This window comes from Sinohyriopsis cumingii, chromosome 13 (assembly GCF_028554795.1).
Source record: "Sinohyriopsis cumingii isolate HCF-2022 chromosome 13, ASM2855479v2, whole genome shotgun sequence".
NCBI classification, from domain to species: domain Eukaryota; kingdom Metazoa; phylum Mollusca; class Bivalvia; order Unionida; family Unionidae; genus Sinohyriopsis; species Sinohyriopsis cumingii.
Window position 1 is genome coordinate 45,104,289 of NC_142973.1, and position 22,118 is coordinate 45,126,406.

Here is a 22,118-nt window from a genome sequence, read left to right on the forward strand (position 1 = left end):
CATAACTAAAGAAAGGTGTAATAAAACGGACTAATGTTTTTTTCTTCCTTAACGTGCCAACAAGCCTTATTGGATTTGATTATTTTTGTCAGTCTGGCGGATATTTATAATACTTGACTGGGGCACTGGAACATGAGTTGCATACGGTACAAGTGGCTTTTATTTTTCAAGGTAAGGTGTGAAATGCCACTTCCAGTACTGGTCCATGCATATTTTGACAGTGGACCATTTCAAGAGGATATACCATCAGAAAAATACTTCACAACATGTTTTCTCTTTCATATTATGTTTCACATACATCTGGACAAATGAGACACAGGAAGAAGATGTTTTTTTCTTTCATTTTTTATTTTGAAATATTTTATATGATGACATCGAGAAGATTAATATACCTGCACGAGGCCGTAATTTAGACTTGTTAGTTCTGTCGATGATGCCTTGCTCTTAACTTTGACGTCACATGCCTAGCAGGTAATAACTTTCCAAAAGCTGGACGGCGGGTCTGTATTTAATCATTGTTTGGTTTTGAAAGAAACACATTTAAGAAAAAATAAAATAGTATCAGTGGGCATGAGAAGCATGTCGGGAAATCTATTGGAAGCATGGATATTCCTTTCGTGCCGAGCGTCACGTTTGCTAAGACCAGGTATTAAGACATGTATAATTGCAGCGGCCATGTGTTTGATGTCTAAATATTGCCGCGTGCTATAGTTAATACCTTACACAAGGTTACCGTGACACACCAGAGAGCGGAATCTTGAATCGACACATGCGTAGATCGTGCCAACTTGCAGTATCACACCTACATGTTAAACGTTTGTTCAGATATCAAGGGAAGCCCACGGATGAACAGGGCGTGTTCTCATCCGTCCCCACGTGAACAGACAGCGAGAAGGACATTGTCCGATAAGTTTGATTGTATGGGTTCACAGCGACATCCAATCGGAGTTGAGATAGAGGGTGTGATTACAATTTAGATCCGAATGATAACTTAATTTACTCGCAAGCAAAAGGTTATTAGTCGCCTAAACAGATCACTGAGCAAATAGGGCTACTCCGCAAGAGCCACTCGCAATTTGGCGGTAAAACATAGAAGCAGATTCTAAGGAAAGACAAAGGTTCAAAAAAGTCAGTAAGTTATTTGCTCGATTTTTGCAGAATATTATGGCATCATAATTGTAATTATTTGTAGCATATATACTTAATTGTTAACATCATTTCGTATGTATAATTAATTACCTTTGTAGTGTTTCATTTGCATGCGTATTTGAGAAATGGGCTTGAGTGTTACATAGAGAATTATGTAGATTGTTAGCCTGTGGTCAGAATTAATTGTGTAAGTCGCTGTTAGGTTACTTCGTAGAAAACCAGTACATTTATTAATTCATTATGTTAGAATTTATGCACGCCTGAATTGTGAGTTTGGAAAATTGTTTAAGTATGTAAGATTAGTTACCATGGACGTATGGATATATCAGAGCATGGATATTTGAATATTTGTGTACTTTGTATGAGTTGTAATGTAAATAAATGCGTCTGATTGTTGTGATATTGTTTAGTATAATGGGATTAGGAATATGTACTGATGTGACGCAATTTATTGATATATGTATGAGAAGTAATTGATACCGTGCTTTTATTGCAACGTTGTTTTACCATACAATAACGTATGAGCATTTCGATGTGAATGAACGCGTGACCGAAGAAATTTAATAGCCCTTATCTGGTGATAGGATGTGTTTAGTGTGAGATGAGAGGGCTAAGGAAAAAGATTGTACTGTCCTTGTGTTTTCACATGATGCTTTTTAGGGGACACAGAACTTCGGGTTCAGTTGAGTCTCGAGTCTCCAATCGGAGTCCACCAAAGTCTAGTCGGTGGGGAGAAGGTGCATAGAAGGTGGAGGATGGGGAAAAGGAGTCGAGCAGGAGAAAGTGTAGAAGGAGGAGGAGTATAGAGAAGTCGAGGAGAATGAATTTGGAGAACAACGGGAGGAAGAGCATACGGAATTGGGAGGAATAGGAGAGAAGAATGCACAGATGAGTAGAATACAAGGACTGGTGGAAACCTATCTCACACTACTAATCAAGTGAATCAGTAGGCTATTACAGGGTCGAGCGGAAGGAAAGTACTTGGGAATTTTGAATCATTTGACCATTGAATTGTTATTAAATCGTTATTGGTTAAATTTTACTTTTTTGTATTTTCAGTCATTTAACCGTCGGCATTGCTGACTGGGGGTTCGGGGCTGTACATCTATATTTCACTAATTTAACTTCCAACCAAAATCGAGCCTTGGTGGGACTTCCATAATAGTTTGGATAAAATCTTGGGAGCACCCTACCGCAATCCAGCCATAACAACCCTCACACTGAGTATGTGTGGAAATACTACAAAATGAGATATTTATTGTCTTGTCCTTGTTCAGTGGGAACATTTCTCCGTCTTTTCCGTCGAGTTGAGAAGGAGACCACGGATGTAATTTGCCGACATTGAGAACTATATCCTGAACTATTTTCGTTCACATGGAACAATGAAGTGGTAGAAGGTATCACGGTACCAAATGTTTTTCCGTATACCTCAATGCTGATGTTTTGTGAAATATTTATACTTTCTATACTACCTCAGGGTGCATGTCACACACTGTCATAGAGAACAATGTTAGATTGTCAATTTGACAAGGACAAAACCAGGTACTCCATTTCATTTAAGAGATAACTCTTCTGGAACTAGACAGGTGTAAGAGTTATCTAGTCACAACGTACAAATTTTCAAACTGTGTACCACATTTAAAAAAAATATACAAAATATGATCTAGATATGAATCAACATAATCTCACATGTTGGCAAGAGGCTCAACTTTTTTTTTAAAGCCTAACAGAAAGTACAATTCTTACATAATGCACCAATCACAGCTAGCGTTATTCTTTATTTTTGAATGCAATGTTCCCTACACCTTATGTTCCGCCCACCTGGACTTGCGCAATCGGTACCGTTTTACCAGAAGGAAACAAAGTCACAATGGGAGCAATCTCAGCCTTTGCTGCAGTAACATATATGGTGAACTCCTCTTTACGGGAATCACCAAACATCAAATTGATGTGAATTCCATCAACCCCCTCCAATGTTATTTTACGTCCAGACGGAAATGGCTTGTCGATGTTGCGATCGGTCTTGTTGAATGTAGTTGAATCTATTGGGCATGTGACAAGTTAGTTCTGTACCTGTATGTGAGTCACTTAGACCAATCAGGTGTCTTTTTATATATGTAAGTCGAATATAAAAGAGGCTGAACTACTTTCCATAATCAATATATCCCGCGTCTAGCCGCAAAAAAATTAAACGCCACGCGTTCATTAGAATTAGGGCATCATTCATTCAGTGCTGCTCTAAACTACTAGGTCACCTTATGAAAGGATGCATTCCATCAGGCAACCTCTATCACTTCCATGATACGCCAAGAATAAACTCCTAAAACAAACATAGAAAACGCAGAGTTTCAAATAAATACTTCTTAATGATTAAATAATGAGTTTATATTAAAGACGGTGACAACTGGAGCAAGTATTTGGGTAATCTATCGTTTCGTTAAATATATTCATTTGAAAATCGAAACCCCGACACATGTAGAATGAAAGAGAGTTCACCCTAGCTGTATATGGGTCGTCGACCTAATTTATTTTTGGCTTGCGATGACGACGAAAAGCGGCATGATTTTGTTGTCCGAATGGTAAACACAGCTGAATTGGTCACATAACTGGGGACATATTATGGTAAATAAAGCTGAATTGGTTACCCAAATGGGACATATTGTGATAAATAAAGTTGAATTGATTATACAAATGGGGATATATCGTAATAAATAAAGCTGAATTAATTATACAGATGGGGACATATTGTGATAAATAAAGCTGAATTGATTATACAAATGGGGACATACTGTGAATACAACAAAATGTTAATAATTTCATTACGGCATATACCAGAAGGAAACAAAGTCACAATGGGAGCAATCTCAGCCTTTGCTGCAGTAACATAGATGGTGAACTCCTCTTTACGAGAATCACCAAACATCAAATTGATGTGAATTCCTACAACCCCCTCCAATGTTATTTTACGTCCAGACGGAAATGGTCTCCATTCTTGCCATTCAAGTTTCTCTCCAGAGCGTATTTGTAACATATGGTTATGTTTCACACAAATGTTGTAACAGTTGTTGTATTTAAATATACACAACATGTCTCACATTCAATGCGTCTGGATCTTATTCCGGTGTGCTTTTCTACCTACAGGGTGATAGCAAGGACATAAATTATGCTGTTTCGCCGGAGTCATGGCAAACAAATATTTTGTGACGGACTGCTTATTGTCTTCACAACCTTAACATCGCTTTCCGTTTTTTTCTGAGATTCATTTTGCTTTGAAAGACTGCGTTGGATGAATGTTAAACAATAATTTGCAATGGTTGACTCCACAAAATTGAAGTCATGGTTTTGTACAAAGATTCAATATGCAAAACATCACTTTGAAACTAAAGACAGGGATAAATACAAGAGGCAGACAGACAAATGGCAACATAGAGATATATCATAGTCAGTTAAATCTAAAATGGCAGCCATACATAAAAGTGCGTTTTTCATTACTCTGTTTTATCAGTCACGACGTTCCACCTGCTGTATATGTAAGGGTTAATACTTCTAATTGAACCATAACTTTCCCCAACGAATTACATTATTGACACTCGGTTATTTACAGTATTTCGGTTGGATTTCTGGACAATTATACAAAAATTATCATTGATAAATATGAATGCAAACTACCTCCTACATGATGTGATGTTTCCCATACTGGACTTTTATAAGCATGTGAAGTCAAAGAAAGAAAACTTTGAAAATCTTGTTCCTGATTAATGCCACACACACACACACACACACACACACACACACACACACACACACACACACACATATATTCTTTTATAAATCAAACCCACAACTGCAGTCTGCTTAGACCCATATCTAAACTCGCCTAACGAGCACCAGATCTGGGTTCATGTAATTTTGTTAGGACGAATCAGTACAAGAAGAAACATGGTATTTGCAGTTGGATGCTACTAATATGGGAGCATAGACGGTATTTTAGAATTATCACATTTTAACTACAAAATACAGTTTCACAGGCTCGAGTACGGCTTTGTTAAAATCATGTCTTCCAGCATGAGTTGTGTGTGTGTGTGTGTGTGTGTGTAAATATATATATATGAAATGTATGAATTCTTACCAAAATACTTATGTTTTCAAGAGAGACAGCTTTTCATATTGGAAATGTACTCATTTAATTTGGCACTGTACATATATAAAGCTCAGACGTTTCACTTTGCGTTCTAATTGCTTTTTGTATATTCTTAGGATGTTTCATATTATTTAGTGTCATTGAATATATTATTTTTATAACATGAACAATATCAAGAATAATTAATAACAATCTCAGACTTCAATGAATATTTTGAAATCTAGTTGTAACATGAAATTCTATATCCTTAAAACAATACACAAAAAACACATACTTGTGAAATGAAAATTACCATTCAATTCAGCAGTTATTCTAGTTATTCTCTTCTCTTAAACTACTCATATAATTATTTAATGGGACCAAAACCTTAGTCTATTAAACGTAATAGTGATATTTGCATAGTCAGCCTTATTTCCTTATTTTATATCCATTTAAATACCTCTGTGTTTTTTATTATAAAATATAATTCATATTTGTATCTAAGATACAAACTCATTGGAATAAACAAATAATAATGTAACTCATTCATACTCGAACTATTCGAAGATAAATGTCGACGGGTCACAACAAGTAGATGGACAATATCCTTTAACTCGATATAAACTTTCTATAAGAACTTAAATCCATTGCTTAATTTTCAATGTATTCTTGCCTCAGAAAACTTCGAATCTGACTTAAATCTTGCACTTATATTCCACCCGATTCAAAACTGTATTGAGGAAAGAATCGTCCTTTGTATCACAGCCGATATTTTAATTGTCTCCGTGTCATCGTCAAAATTTTCCTCACCCGTCGTTTTTGATTTCGACTTCTTCCGAAGTTTGTGGAGTGACGGAAGTGTCTGAAGTCATTATTACTGTCACAGAATTTCTTGTTCCATGCTTGAAGTGTATCAAAGGTGGGCTACGTTTGTCTTCTTCACTTCTAGTCCTTTCTATGGTAAGCCTCGTTTCCAACCTTACAGATCCATTTCTGTCCTCTTCAAATACACTCGAGTCATTGGTATCCTGTCGGGACATGCCGTTGTTTCCGTTACACATCCTCCTTATGGGGTCACCATGACCTTCATTCGAGGTATCCGTTGAAACAGTATCGATGGTTTCCGTACGTTGCAATTTTCTGTTGTTATTTCCATTCGAATTCTTAAACATGGCGAAAGCGAAAGTTGGATCACAATCCAGTGACAATTGCTTGCCATTTTTAGACTTTCCCCTAAAAAAATCAGTGGAAGATCCCAGAAAGCTTAGTATTCTTCCTTTGTGTTGTTCCATCTTTCCTTCTGGTTTCACTTTTTTATTCTCAAGAATGTCCATGGATTTACCTCGGCGAAGTCTCGGAGTGCCAAGAACTGACCAAAAGCTGCCAGACTTACTAGGGCCAAGGGCTCCAAATGCTAGACTCGCAAACGATCCCATGATGCCTTTCCCGGGCTGCAGTGGTTGGCGCGCTGAATAGAAGAAACATATGTATTTAATTTACAGGATCTATATAATAGTAATGTTAATAAATAAAAATTCTGCAAAAAACCTCATTTGAAATTGAAATTAATTGTTTTCTTTTGAAAATACATACAAGTGGAAACAAAATTGCAGCTATTTCAGCGTGTAATTTGTGTAAATTCGCTGATAGGATGCGCCATATCAATTAGCTATTTGTCATAATTTAAATACTGAAGTGGCAAATATTAGGACAACTAAAAATTACGTACGTTAAAAGGAACGAAACATAAAAATATAAGAACAGGAGACCCTATCTCTTTTGAGAAAATTAGGGTGATGATAAACAGTATTTTAAATAGAACTCTTCTCTACTAGAAGCAATATTCCTTTAATGTCTCATACAGGGACCAAGAAGGGCATTCACTGTCCCCTGGAATTTGCAAAGACAATATTCATAACAGAGCGAATGATTGTTGAATAAGGACCGAACGGTGAATTATAGATTTTCAGATTTTATTTGCCAAATTGTTCGCATCATACATAAAATCCTCTTTAATGAGCAGTATTATTTGCCTTTCATAAATTAAATCTGTCCAAATGTGTAACTTTTTCTCAAATTTCGGGTCTTACAAAATATGCGAATGCACTAATAAAATTTACTTACTTATGGCTTGAAATATTTTCCAATCATCTATGTTTTCGTCAATGCAAAGTTTCTTTAAAGATTCAACTTGCTCCTGAAAAATAACATCATAATTACATTTTACTGAGTATAATGGTTCTCAGCCACCTCCTTCTCATCTGCTGCAGCTAGAACACTATCACTATTGTCGCTACTGCTGCTGGCAGAATTCATTAGTAAAACTAGTCTGGCAACGTGCATGTCTGTTGTCAGCGTAATTTTTCCATAATTTATTCCATCATATCTACAAGGAGGTTATGATTTATAGAGGGATTCAAAAAGTTGATAACATATACAGTCAGAAAAGATATATGAAACTACCATATTTGTGTGGATTAAATTTACCCTGTAATTATCCCGATCACTTTTGAGCATCTTGTTTTCGCTTTCCACTTTCTTTTTTTGTTGGAACAATAGCTTCAACCGGAAATGTTCGTGATCTCGCACCGCCACGACGAGACCTGAATAATGAAAGAGGAAATAATAAGATGTATGGATGAATGGATTCTCGTATGTATGTATGTATGTATGTATGTATGTATGTATGTATGTATGTAACGCTCTAGAGGCCTAAGTGTTAAGACCGTCCGGTATGATGCAGACATCGCAGCGATATCACTCAAATTGTTTATAAGCTACATGACAAATCCAAAACACATGCGTACATACATACATACATACATACATACATACATACATACACACACACCACACACACATACATTCATACATACATACATACACACACACACCACACACACATACATACATACATACATACATACATACATACATACATACATACATACATACAGACATACATACATACATACATACATACATACATACATACATACATACATACACCACTATCTATGGGTATGGTTGATGTTTGTCAGTTTCATTTATAAGATATAATACTGGCATTGCCCATCATACACTTGCTCACGTGAAAATAAAGAAAATAGACACATAGGCAAGACATATGTAGATACAGAGGCAATTGATAATAGATACATAGAAAAGAGATACATATTTTAACATAGTTAATAAATAGATAAATCAGTAAGGTATAAATAGCTACATAGACAAGAGATTAATAAATGCACAGACACGAAATAAACAGATACATAGACAATCGGTACATTTTATAAACACAAGTAGTGAATTCGAATAAAGCGACTTCCGCTAGGACACACCAGATCAGGCGACCAGCAACGTGTCTAAGTTGTAAATTTAGCCGATGATCTCGGAGGTGGAGGACAGGCGCGAGATTTAATAAAGACTGAATGGGTGACTAAGAACAAGACGATTTGGTGAAATTTCATTCTGGATTGGAACAATGGCTGTCTGGAAGTGTTGATCTGGCAAACATTGCATTCTGGATTTGAATGATAACTGCATGGAAGGGAAGATGGATGATCATACTAACTATAAATTTGATATTGTAAACGGAGCTAAGCTCTGGAAATCAGTTGCAACCAAGAAGCTGGCAATTATTTTTTTGGCACATGATTTATCGACATCAGGCTTTTTCATGGAAATGGAAACTAACAGCCAGATAATAAAACAATTTCAAAGAGAGAGAGGACATTCAGTCTAACAGAGTATACGCAGAAGCTGAAGGAGCCGATACAAGTCTCTGAATATAGAATTAATGAAAAATACTCCACACTGATATGATGACAAATTTCCCGGACCGCTCCGGTGTCCTAAGTAGTTAGAGCGTCCATCTCGGATGCGGGAGGTCGCGGGTTCGAAACCCGGCCGAGTAATACCAAAGACTAAAAAATTGGTACTAACAGCTGCCTACCTTGACGCTCAGCATTTAGAGGTTAGTGTTAGGACGTTGTTGTTGTTGTTGTAGGGTTTACCGCCGTTTTTCAGCACAAGATAGGCTATACATGGTGGCCAGTATAAATAGTAGAGGAAGAACCCGGGAAAACCACAAAAAGAACCCATGAGAAGCTACTGGCAAGCTTCCTCACATACCCACATTTACCGAACCTAGACTCGAATCCACGCAGACAGAGGTGAGATGGCGGTGATCCGTAACGGTGAGCGCTTTAGGCCACTCGGCCACTAAGATCCCCTGTAAGGACTGGTCGGCCTGGTGTCAGGATACTGTGAAGGGGGGGGGGAGGGCATCATGTAACGTGTCCTCGGTATGATGTCCCATGTGCTAGACATCACTATAAACTGCCACACTGTAGATATCGTAGCGATCTGACTGAAAAATTGTTAAAATTACGTTAAAAATCAAAATCACACACACACACACACACACTCACACATAAATGGCCGGATCTCAGATATTTTGTACAATGTCAAATGTCTCGCTACTTCGAAACTGGTAACGTGCTCAGTTAAGAAGCCCTAAGAATGACTTACTATTCGATACACGTATAACTCGCCATGGAAGCATGAACGCCAGGATGAACACAAATTCCTGTATGCTGTATATGGACATTTCCTTCAGGAACACCAAATCGACGATAAAGGACACCATCACAACGAAGGCATCAAACACCTGAAACGTAACAAAATGTACAAAGAGACGCGTTAAATTTGCACAAGGCACACTCTCATGAAAAACTGTTAAAATATTTCCTTGAAGATGTCCATTCAAATCAAACTTTTAATTATACAAGTATTGTCTTTCAATATCGTTTCTCACTCCATTTTTTTCTGATACAACTTGAACGTCATATTCTTGACCTGATTCAGATGTATTTTGTGCATAGATTCGTACAGTGACCTAGGTAATTGCACATATTCGGACAACGGCCTAAGTAATTGTATAGATTCGGACAATGACCTAGGTAATTGCATATATTCGGACAACGACCAAAGTAATTGCATAGATTCGTACAGTGACCTAGGTAATTGCACATATTCGGACAACGGCCTAAGTAATTATACAGATTCGTACAATGACCTAAGTAATTGCACATATTCGGACAACGGCCTAAGTAATTATATAGATTCGGACAATGACCTAAGTAATTGCACATATTCGCACAACGGCCTAAGTAATTATATAGATTCGGACAATGACCTAGGTAATTGCATATATTCGGACAGCGACCAAAGTAATTGCATAGATTCGTACAATGACCTAGGCAATTGCATATATTCGGACAATGAATAGAAAATTGCATATATTCGGACAATCACTAAGTAATTGCATAGATTCAATCAGTGACAGTGTAACTGAATCTATTTGGACAATGACCTAACTGATTGCATATATTCGAACAATGACTTAAATAACTTGATATAATCGGACAGTGGCCTATGTAATTGCATTTATTCGGACAATGACATAAGTAGCTGCATTTCGTGTGAATGCTGCTAAAACTATCAGTGGAACAATTATAATTTTGTGATATTTCATTATTTTTTTCTTAATTTGTAATGGGGACCTGTTGCAAAAGGCGATCCAATTTTTGTTAAGCAATAGTTTGGACATATCAAATTTCATAGTGACTAATACGATATATTATGGAATGAAAAGTTTCATTTCAAAGAATTTACCTGATATTTTAGTAATAGCTACCTATCAGAAACATACACATAAATCAATCAGGTATTGATTGATTTGTGTGTATGTGTGTATGTCCGTGTGAGTGCGTGCGTCATTATTCTTTCTGGGACTGAATATATGCCTAGAAGGCTATATTAATATGTATGTATGTGTGTATGTGTGTGTGTTTGTTATCAATTAAAGGAAAGGACTTTCCGTTTGTGGGCAGGAATTTTGCATTAAATATTACTAAATACGTTCCTTTGTCATGGAGGACAAATTAGAAAAGCAATCGTGTTTTTTTTTAAATTCTTTTTTTTTAAAATCGCATTTTGGTTTAATTTTAAGAGTGTGGCGTAAGACTTCATGTGAAAGGTTTCTCACTCAATACAACCAGCAAATAGGCATTTTCTCGGGCAATACCGACTGTACTGCTCAGTCATTATTTCGATTACGTAACTTTGTTTAATAGCTATCAATGACACCAATATCAAAGACAACTAACACAGACGGAGTTAAAGAACACAGAATGTAATTGTTCATCCTGCTCGTTGACATCTGACTACTCCTAATCGTTATGTAAGGAAACAACACACTCGACTGGTAATTTCCGAAGTATTATGATAACTGTAGTATGTGTTACTATTTCGGAGCCGTTTTGAAAATAAGTCTTGGAAAATAAATATACGTCACCCGCTTCTCAAAGCGAGTGTAAAGGAAACGGTACGCCTAGGTCATGCCGTCAAGTAGAAGCAAATATCTCATAGCGAGTGTCGAGGTAAAGGTACACCGATGACACTGAGTCAAGTGGAAGTAAATATCTCATAGCGATTGCAGAGATAAAGGTACACTGAGTCAAGTGGAAGTAAATATCTCATAGCAAGTGTATAGATAATGGTACACCGATGACATTCAGTCAAGTAGAAGTAAATATCTCCACGTAGGCAGCCCTACCTCCAGTTTCCTCTCCAGAAGCTCCTTGCCGAAGCAGACGACTTTCAACACAATCTGCAGAGAGAAAGGCGCCAAAAATCAGAGAAATCAGAACGATACGTAATACAACTCGGTATTCGGCCGTTGAATAATTATGAAATTTAAAAAAAAGAAGAATGTTTATATGTTTATAGTTCTACTAAGTGTCAGTTTAGAAGCATATTTTTTCACTTGTAAAAATTGGCTGTCATAATATTAACATCCAGGGGTGAATTATGGAAAACGGAATTTGAAGAAACGTTGAATTATGGTGGCTGAATCCTCAGGTTGTTTTTCTTTACACAGGTACATATGAAATAGCTGAACACGTTTAATATTTTCTAACACTGTGAAAATGAAACTTGAAGTTCAGGCTGAAAGTTCGAAAACTCGGTAATTTTTAATGAGATTAAAGTTAGAACATTAGACATTTTATGATATTCTGAACTTTTATTACTCTACTTGCTTGCTATTCTTACCAACGCAGATTTACTCCGAATATCACATCTTAATTTGTAGCCAAGAGTATAATCTTGGCCATGACTTTCAAGAATTCGGTCAGGAATATTTGTTCAATAAAAGTGTCCTATACTCTTCCATAAGAGGAAACGTGTGCCCATAGCCCCTACCAGTGACTTTTCTAGTCAACAGTCAGCGATGTATGTCAAACTGGATTGTGAAATTTTTGCAATTTGTGTGTGACTTTTCAGATATCTAACATATAGATTTACACTAATTCACTTATGATATTATTGTAGTTATATTATTATAGTCACTTATGATATTATTGTAGTTATATTATTATAGTCACTTATGATATTATTGTAGTTATATTATTATAGTCACTTATAATATTATTGTAGTTATATTATTATAGTCACTTATGATATTATTGTAGTTATATTATTATAGTCACTTATGATATTATTGTAGTTATATTATTATAGTTCACTTATGATATTTTTGCATTTCACTTTAACCAGAATATTAACATTTATGTATGCAACCCCCAATTTGCTGAGAAAATAAACATCATATATATATAAAGTGCCGTATGAGTGTGAATTTAACAAAGTATGCAAACATGAGTCACTGTTCAAAATACTGGTTATGCTGTCTATGTGTTTAAAATAGCCACCGTCGACTGATCTTTACCACCTTCAGCTCCCGGATTTAGTTCTAAGGGTACATGATATGGGGTACAACGAAACAAGTGAAGTAGTCTTTAAATTTCTCGTCAGGCAAAACATAAAAAGGTGAATTGTTGCCGATTACAAAGAAATTTAGCAGGGCGATTTTAAATTCTGACCAAAAGATTCACAATAGACTGGCAATAAACTAATCAGTATTTTAAAACTACAGTTCCGCCGTTATTATTACAGTACTAAAAGTATAGCAGAAGGAATCCGAATGCTCTCTCTCTCTCTCGAATGATGAGACATTTAGTATGCAAACGTCAACATAAAGCAATATTGCAACAGTACATGTCAAGATGGTACAGAACCAGATGATTCCGAATAGCGTTCTGTCAGTCGATCCCATTACTTACTTGATCGTAGTATAATGCGCACCCGCCAGAGAGCAATATAAACCAAAATCTGTAGTCGCGTAATGCGCAGGGATATCAAGGTCAATGTGGTTATTTCTATCGTACAAATGTCACGATCGACCCAACCCTATCCCTTCACACATCAGCGTTCTCAAATGGCGAATATCAACATTTTCACATTTCCAGGCTGCTGTCGGGATAAAAGAAAGAGCCGTCTTAGTCAGTGGAGCTTCTCTGTATTAATGGAATGACACAGGAGTTGCCTAAATGCAGTTGTTTGAATTTTTTTCGTTTCCTGCTAGGTGCTATAATGTAATGGAAGAAGCCAATCAATCTTAAAGTTCGCCAAGAGTTTTCACTTCTAAACTGTAAGCGAATCGTAAATGTCGTTTATATATGCCAGTGGGAAGAGAAAAATTAATCATATTTCATGCGTTTTAACAACTTTGAAAGTTTAGTTACAATTTTCTTAGACAGATCTTCCATAAATTAGAATAAATTCCATAAACAAGTCGGTCAAAGTAATTGAAAGTTTGATTTATATCTCTAAACTGAATGGGATAGTATGTTAAATCTACAAAACCAGAAATTACTTGCCGTTCCATTATAAATAAAACTGTATCGAGTATTTCAATATCTGAGGATGCTTGTAAATGAAATCACACTTTTCGTTTAAATGCTTCCCCCAGAAAGTATAAAACGAAGTTTGCCGCTTTTCCCTTTAACGAAAAAATTTATACAATGAACGATATATCAAAGATACAGCGTACATAATAAACATATATTTCATTTGTACGTCAAAGCTAATTTATAAAGTGTTGGTATACTATTGGTATATTAAATTGTGATCCGTCCATGGCGCATTAATACGCATACAAAAACATAGTTTCAGCAGTAAACTATTAGTTCTATACTCTCCAGATCAATGATAAATTTCCACTTCTTAATTATTAACATTAAAAAATAAGAAGAAGAAAAAAAGAAGAAATATTTATAATCTCCTATTTCTAAATTACATAAACCTCATCCTTCGAAATCATGAGCTAATTAAACACGACACACAGTTTCATCAAAATCACCCTGCTTTTCCTCCCACACACACTCCCTAAGTTCTGTCTGTCTGTCTGACTCTCTCATGCCTAAAGAAAAAAATACTTGGAAATTTGTGGAGTGAGAGAGAAAAAGAATTTGAGCTAGATGAAAACATTGAACCGAGACCATACAGCAAGTAGCCTACAAGAACATGGGTCGACGTAATGGCATGTGTACACATACTCTCTCTCCCTCTCTCCCTCTCTCTCTCTCTCTCTCTCTTTATTGCAATCGTCGCAAGCTACAGCTGTGTCATTATACATGTTGATGGCCCTATGAATGATGGTAAATGTACAGACAAAGCGAACAAGAGAGGAACGAAGGATATAAATCATCTTATGGTCGCTAGCAATGTTACTTAAAGCATATTAATAACTTCGATCAACTTCAGATAAATTTAAATTTTTGAATTACATCTTCTTAGTTCATGATTTCGCTTTTCCCACTCGTTTCAATATACTTGCCGTTGACTGAATATCTGCGCGTTGTGTGTGTGTGTGTGTGTGTGTCTGTGTGTGTGTGTGTGTGTGTGTGTTTCATTTAGAATTTTAAAGTAGTTTTTAAAAAAATTCAGTCATATCGCTACGATGTCTGCAGTGTGGCAGCTTACAGCGATGTCTAGCACTGGGGCATCCTGCCACAGACATGTAGCATCATGTCCCACCCAGTTTCAACATAGCTTTAACAATTTTTTAGTCAGATCGCTATAATATCTGCAGTGTGGCAGTTTATAATGATATCTAGCACAGGTGCATCAGAGAACCGTTTCACGATGTAGACAAGTTGTACCCAGACAAAAATAAATAATAACACGATCGCATCATGTTTGGAATCATTTGACTACGTTAAAGTAATGAGAATATAAATTAAAGTATAACCTTTTGTGCCAATCATTTCGGCGCTGACATATGTGCCGTATAGTTTACCTGTTTTGAAAATAGAGTCGCTTGTTTACGATGTGTGCAGTGGAGAAGACAATGTCTAATTCTTGCATGGAATAGGATTCCCAAAGTTGAATCGAGTTAATGGTAAGTAAAAACTTTTTTTGCATCTACCACTGTTCTGTAATTAAAGAAGGGATGTATTGTAGAGTCGCAAACATGAGATATTTTCATAGCTATTTTTATAGCTCTTTTCACAGGTTGCACATGAGCTGGGACTTGTCTCAGCAGTCAAAAGTCGCAAAAATCACACGTTTCGGAGCCCATAACTTCATTTTGGTTTAACGCAGAAAAGTCAATGATGGTTTGATGAATAGAAAAATATCTCAGGAGTAAAACAAGCTATAGAGTTTGGTCGTGTGCATTTAAAGACAGAAATAGCAGAAGGAAATCGAGGGTCATGTGTGGAACCAAGTATTTGGAAGTTACGTACCTCCTCTCTTATATAGTATAATAGAGAGTGTACTATGTCAGAACGGGTCATGGGGGTAATATAAGGTATTTTTGTCACTCTGTGTGATTTATTTCCCTTCAGTTATTTTTTTTCTTTTCTTCTCAACATCAAGCTCGTGTTGAGCACCTGTGATATCTAGCACTGGGGTATCATGCCACAGACATGTAGCATCATGTCCCGCCCAGTTTCAACATAGCTTTAAAACTTTTCCAGCTATATCGCTACGATGTCTGCAGTGTGTAGTTTATAGTGATGTCTAGCACATGGGCATCATGCAGCAGACATTTAGCATGATGTCCCACCCAGTCACATTATCCTGACACCAGGCCGACCACTCCTAACACTAACTTCTTAATGCTGATCGCCAAGCAGGCAGCTGCTAATACCATTTTATAGGTCTTTGGTATGACTGCGCCGAAGTTCGAACCCACGACATCCCGCATCCGACGCGGACATTCTAGCCACTTAGGCCGCCGGAGCGGTCTGGATGCAGGTTTTGTGTTCAAGACGCTAACGATGCTGTGTCTATAGATCTCTACTTTCACCATTCAAATCATCTTTAATGTTTGAATTATAAAGGTGTCTTTCTTCTTTTTTTTCATCAATAAAAATGAAAATAGAAGATCAAAACCGGAAAAGAAACAATTTGTCAATCTGCAAAATTGAATGTGAATGGCTGAAATAGGTACATTTTGTAGCGAACACACTGGGCAAGAATGTGAAGAGCTCACCCACTACGTCAATACAGTTTCCTGTAGTAAATCTTAACTCCATTGGAAATACGGCAAGACTGGGGTATGTACATGACGTGTGTGTGTGTGTGTGTGTGTGTGTGTGTGTGTGTGTAAATTGCATCGAGCAAAGATTTGGTATTAAGAAAAACAACTGAATTCTTCGGGCCGAAAAAGTAACGGAAACAATTAATCGGACTGACACGCAACGACTGCAGTCTTGATAACACTTGGATTAATCATTTACCTTTGTTGTGGATGCATTATATGTATTATGTTCCGTAACTCGGCTGGGGATGTTCATGCTGAATACTATCCATCACAATTAAGTAATCTGCAGGTAAATAACTTATAAAGACCATTGGTTTTCAATGGCGTAGTTTTTTATTTCCTTCTGACTGCGTCCAGAGCAACCACACACAGATCAACCTTACATTTAGTAAAAGTCGTGAAAAGAGAGGGTTAAATTCGGCCAAAGTCGTGACCAGACAAAGGTTAAATGTGTCTATCTCTCTATTACTAAAACAATGTTACAGTTCACTTACAGCTGTGTAATCCATATAAAGTTCATAACCTTTTAATGACGCATTGAAAAGAAGGCCATTCTGTATCAATTTGTTATGTCGAAATTCAATAAAATACGTAAAACGCCCTTTAAATTAGTTTCCTATCTTAAAACACAGCTGCACTGATTGTGAGATGATGAAGTCTTATTTGAAAAAAGGTATGTATGTATGTATGTATGCATGTATGATAGATAGGTAGATAGATGGATGGATGGATGACAGGATGGACAAGGTTTAACGGCACATCAATACAATCCTGGATATATCGCATCAAAAAGATAACACAGTAAAGGCAAAAAGTTCCTTGTGTCCTTGTGTTTGGATCAAGTATTACATGGCAACATATCTCCTAATGTGAAGACAGTTATTATTTGTGTCATTGTCTAAGCAACTATATAAGAAATCAGTTATTCTTCGTGTCATTTTCTAAGCAACTATATAAGAAATCAGTTATTCTTCGTGTCATTGTCTAAGCAACTATATAAGAAATCAGTTATTCTTCGTGTCATTTTCTAGGCAACTATATATGAAATATGAAATCAGTTAATTTTCGTGTCATTGTCTAGGCAATTGTAGTTTTCTGTGATTACTTCCATATCATATTGTTGCAACTGCAAATCTGTAATTTCCAACCTAATTTTACTGGCAAAAGTAACAGAATCACACACACACACACACACATATATATATATATATATATATATATATATATATATATATATATATATATATATATATATATATATATATATATATATATATATATACACGTATCACGTAAACACAATCTATATTATATAGCGCACATTACAAGAAGTGTTCGAAAAATATTAAGGAAAAATTGCAAAAGAAATGATATACAGTAGTAAAAATGTTTACATGTAGTCCTTTAAGATAAAATGCAAAGATCTTAAAAACTTAAATATTTGAAGGTTAAAAATTGATAAACTATTCAGGAAGAGCAACTCTTCCAAATAAAGATAATATTTATTCTCACATGTTACAGGGTAAAGAATGGCAATGTCTGTAAAAAGTATTTAAAATAAAAACTAAACGTAAAGGTCCTTAAAATATATAGTCAATTTAAAAAGATATAAGCGCATTCATTTAGAATGTGGAAGATTTAGCAAGCCTAACATCAACAAAAAAAAGGCAGCCAGAGAAGTCGATATCATAACTTGTCAGTCTCGCACATTGAAAGTCGACAAACTTGGCAAGAATGTGCTCCGTTGCCAGTCGAGACTGGTACACTAATGGTCCGTCAATGTATACCCTTCCAGTCGAATGCATGGGTCAGCTCACAGTACCACCTCCATATTGCGATTTATTCTATATTAATTATGCAAATCTCCCACGGTGGATTATATTTCGAAGCTTGTTTGAATAGTATTGATTCGACATATTTTCAAAGCATCGATCGCTGAAGTACTTGAAGTCCACGCATGGATTCTTCCATTTAGAAACAGGTGACTGCATAGCTGCCTTTTCTGCTTTGCAGTACCCTTAGCAACAGTGTGATGACTGGGCAGCCAGAAGTACATGATTTTTCCAGACCGTATAAGTAGATCACGTCTGTAAGGCTTGTGATATTAAGGGATTATGCAATGTGAGATTCTGAAGGTTTTCGGTGTGGAAAGTAAATCGGGATAGATAATGAAAATATTTTAGGGAGTGATTTCAGTACAGTACAATGCTTTAAACACGGCTGTAACGTCTGCGGTAAAAAATACTGTATTGTCGGGTGTGCAAATGCAGCTGCAACCTTGTCTCAAGCCTTGGAACCGCCTGTAAATAGGACCACATTGCCTCAATAATAGACTGTTGTTTTTTGAGTGTGTGTGTGTGTGTGTGTTTTAATGAATCAACTTTGTCCCCATCTTTCGTAGGTCTGTAAATAGAAACACAGCCTCAATATAGAAGGCTATTGTTTAAATGAATTTTGCTCTGAAAATGAGTAGTAGCAGACTTCCTAAAATGGCACAAATAAAATATTATTGAGATGTGGATATTAACCAAAGTTTTGATTCTAACATAATTATGCATTATTGGTAATGTTAACATTGGCAGTTTATAGATGAGGGTAAATTCATATGCCAAGGGAATTTTCGGTAATGGTGTATCTTGCAGAACTGGCAATGATTCATACAGTGTTTCATTTCGACTATCTTCTGCCTGTCTCTAAACTCTGTTTAAGCATATCTGTAGTTGACGTTCAGTGCTAGGCAGCAGTTGACATTCAATAGGAGACAGTAGCTGACATTCAATAGTAGGCAATAGTTAACGTTAGATTGTAGGCAGCAGCTGATGTTCAATAGTGAGCAGTAGCTGACGTTCAACAGTAGGCAATAATTAACGTTCAACAGTATGCAATAGTTGACGTTCGATTGTAGGCAGTATTTGACGTTCAATAGTAGACAGTAGACAATAGTTGACAGTAGATGACGTTCAATAGTAGGCAATAATTGGCGTTCAATAGTAGACAGTAGACAATAGCAGACAGTATTTGACGTTCAATAGTAGACAGTAGACAATAGTAGACAGTAGATGACGTTCTATAGTAGGCAATAATTGACGTTCAATGGTAGGCATACCTTAGAACTTATTGCAGATCAGATGTCATTGACGTATAATAAGCATTCAGTTCCAGGATATAGGCATTTGACTTTGTTGTTCATTTTTATGTTCAAAAGGATGATTGACAATATGCTGTCCTAAAGTATGCCCATCACCTGAGGATAGCTTTCGAAACATTCGTACATACCTCAACGTTGAATTTTCTGTTTCACAAAACTGAATACAAATGTAGGCAGGTCTGGAATAAATACGCTGTTCCCTTTGCTGTGCCTACATTTGCTGTCGTAAGAGTTCGCCAAATCAAAGAAAATGTTTAACTAGATGGTCAATTGTTGTTTTCTGGCGTCTGAGTCCACATACTCAGTCTGACTGGTAATATGTTGGCTTCAAGATACCAGAAGGGTCTGTTATAACTGGAAGGGATATACCGTCTTTTCCAGGATATTGCGTATTGGTATCACTGATGTTTCTAGCCATGATAACGTGAACAGTAGTGTACTAACGGGAGGGGAAGGGAGAGGGAGGGGAGGACGCGGCAGTTGCCCCGGACACCAGAGGTCTCGGGAGCTAAATCCCTTTTGGGCCTTCATCGTCGCCATGAGCACCACTTACTTTCGCTGGGATTATATGGTATTTATTAATTGATTTCCTTGTTGTATTGGCGTTGAAATGTCAAAGACCTTCGCTTGGTTGACTGATGGTTCGCTTACCAACATTACCAAACCATCGTTTGTTGACACATTTAGGGCCTGTCGATGTTTTTGGTATTGCATCCCAGGAACATACTGGAATGTGTAAGTAAATAAGAGTATCGGATCTTCCACGTTTTCAAACTGACCAGTTGTCAAATTTGATTCTTAGAGAGGCTGACAAGTTTACCAGTATGTCTTATTCAGTTTCCATCACTGGCCTAACCAGTGAAGTTTCGGTGTATAAGTTTTTAAATATATTGGAAAGTGGCCGTCACTGCAGAGGATGTCACGAACATTCCAAGAAAAGTATGGTAAAAGAGATGGATCGCAGATGGTCATATCTAAGGATGAACAGAATCATGCGGCAGGATACACTATTTATCATTAATCTTATATTACAACAAAGCCATCCATTTTGTTTCCTTTCTCGCTGACATCTATGCAACTACAAATTGTATGGTCCACGATAACGTCGCAAAGTAGAATACATTGTTCAAGATCAGAGAATGACTATAGTATTCGCACATCCTCCTATTTGTTTTGTACCCCATCCCCTACCGATTTAAAAAATGAAAAGCATCAGTGATATAAAAAAGTGCTCAAAACCTACTCATTTCATTCATCATTTTATAAGTTCTAACCTGATTGTCGCCAGGAGGTTGGCAACACTCAGCTTTTTTGCGTTTCAAACTAAACGGAAACTCAATGTAAACAAGCAGACAGATTGCTCGCTGTCCTCGGGTTTCTAGAATAATCTGTCTCAGTAACATTTTTATCGTCTGCGTTCAATATTTTAAATCTCTAGTCTCAATATTTCTAAAGCAAACTGAACAAATTAACAGGAGGATGTCTTGTTTATATGTGTTCAAAGAGATGTAACTCCAAAATGTGCGGAATTATTGAGACTATTATAGAATGTGTACTATATCACACATGTTGTTTGAAACATAGACCCGCCCATGCAAGTATGGCGACCGTATTGCTAAAGAACACTCCCGTTTGATTCGAAAAACAAATAAGTTGACAGTGTTTGGGACCCCATGGCGACAACCAGGTTAGAAATTATAAATTGATGAAAGTAATGACTAAGTTTCTTGCGCATTTGTAATGTCTTTTAATGGGGGAACGGGTGCAAACAACCGGGAAAGCATGCGAATACAGCAGAGTTCTGGGATAAAGATATACTGAGCAAAATTTTGAGAGTATTATTTATGGACACGTGAAATTTGTACAGCTGTACTGAGATTAATCTGGCTGTAAGGAGGTTTATTATTTATAGCTACAGGAATTCATTTTTGTCAATATTCTAGAAAAGTTGTTGCATGGTCTTAAGTGTTTATATTAAATTGGCCAGGGTCTTTTAAATAACGTCTAACGAAGAGAGACATCTGCTAGGTCATGATTTTAGATGGGAGACTTTAAACCTACTAAATTCCAACACACTATTGTGAAAGATTTTTATATATATAAAAGTGGTGAAATAAGGCTCTTATTGCAGTTTTCCTTGGTGCAATATCTGTGATCTCCAGTTTCCATACTTTCCAAACTTCTGAACTTGTAAATCTACATAGTATCACCAGATTCTTTCGGAAATCTAGGCCACTGTTTAA

The 22,118-nt window shown here is 36.5% G+C and overlaps 1 protein-coding gene across 1 annotated transcript in view; it reads right to left on the minus strand.

The window, feature by feature from the left end:
* Positions 1 to 4,565: 4,565 nt before the first annotated feature.
* Positions 4,566 to 22,118, minus strand: part of LOC149785334 (uncharacterized) — a 104,742-nt gene continuing 87,189 nt past the window's right edge. Inside the window, exons 5-9 of the mRNA XM_089979228.1 lie at positions 11,892 to 11,945; positions 9,803 to 9,941; positions 7,757 to 7,872; positions 7,394 to 7,466; positions 4,566 to 6,737 (exon numbers count right to left, since the gene is read on the minus strand). Coding sequence (XP_089835354.1) covers positions 6,076 to 6,737; positions 7,394 to 7,466; positions 7,757 to 7,872; positions 9,803 to 9,941; positions 11,892 to 11,945 — 1,044 coding nt within the window. The 3' untranslated portion in view covers positions 4,566 to 6,075. The remainder of the gene's footprint in view (positions 6,738 to 7,393; positions 7,467 to 7,756; positions 7,873 to 9,802; positions 9,942 to 11,891; positions 11,946 to 22,118) is intronic.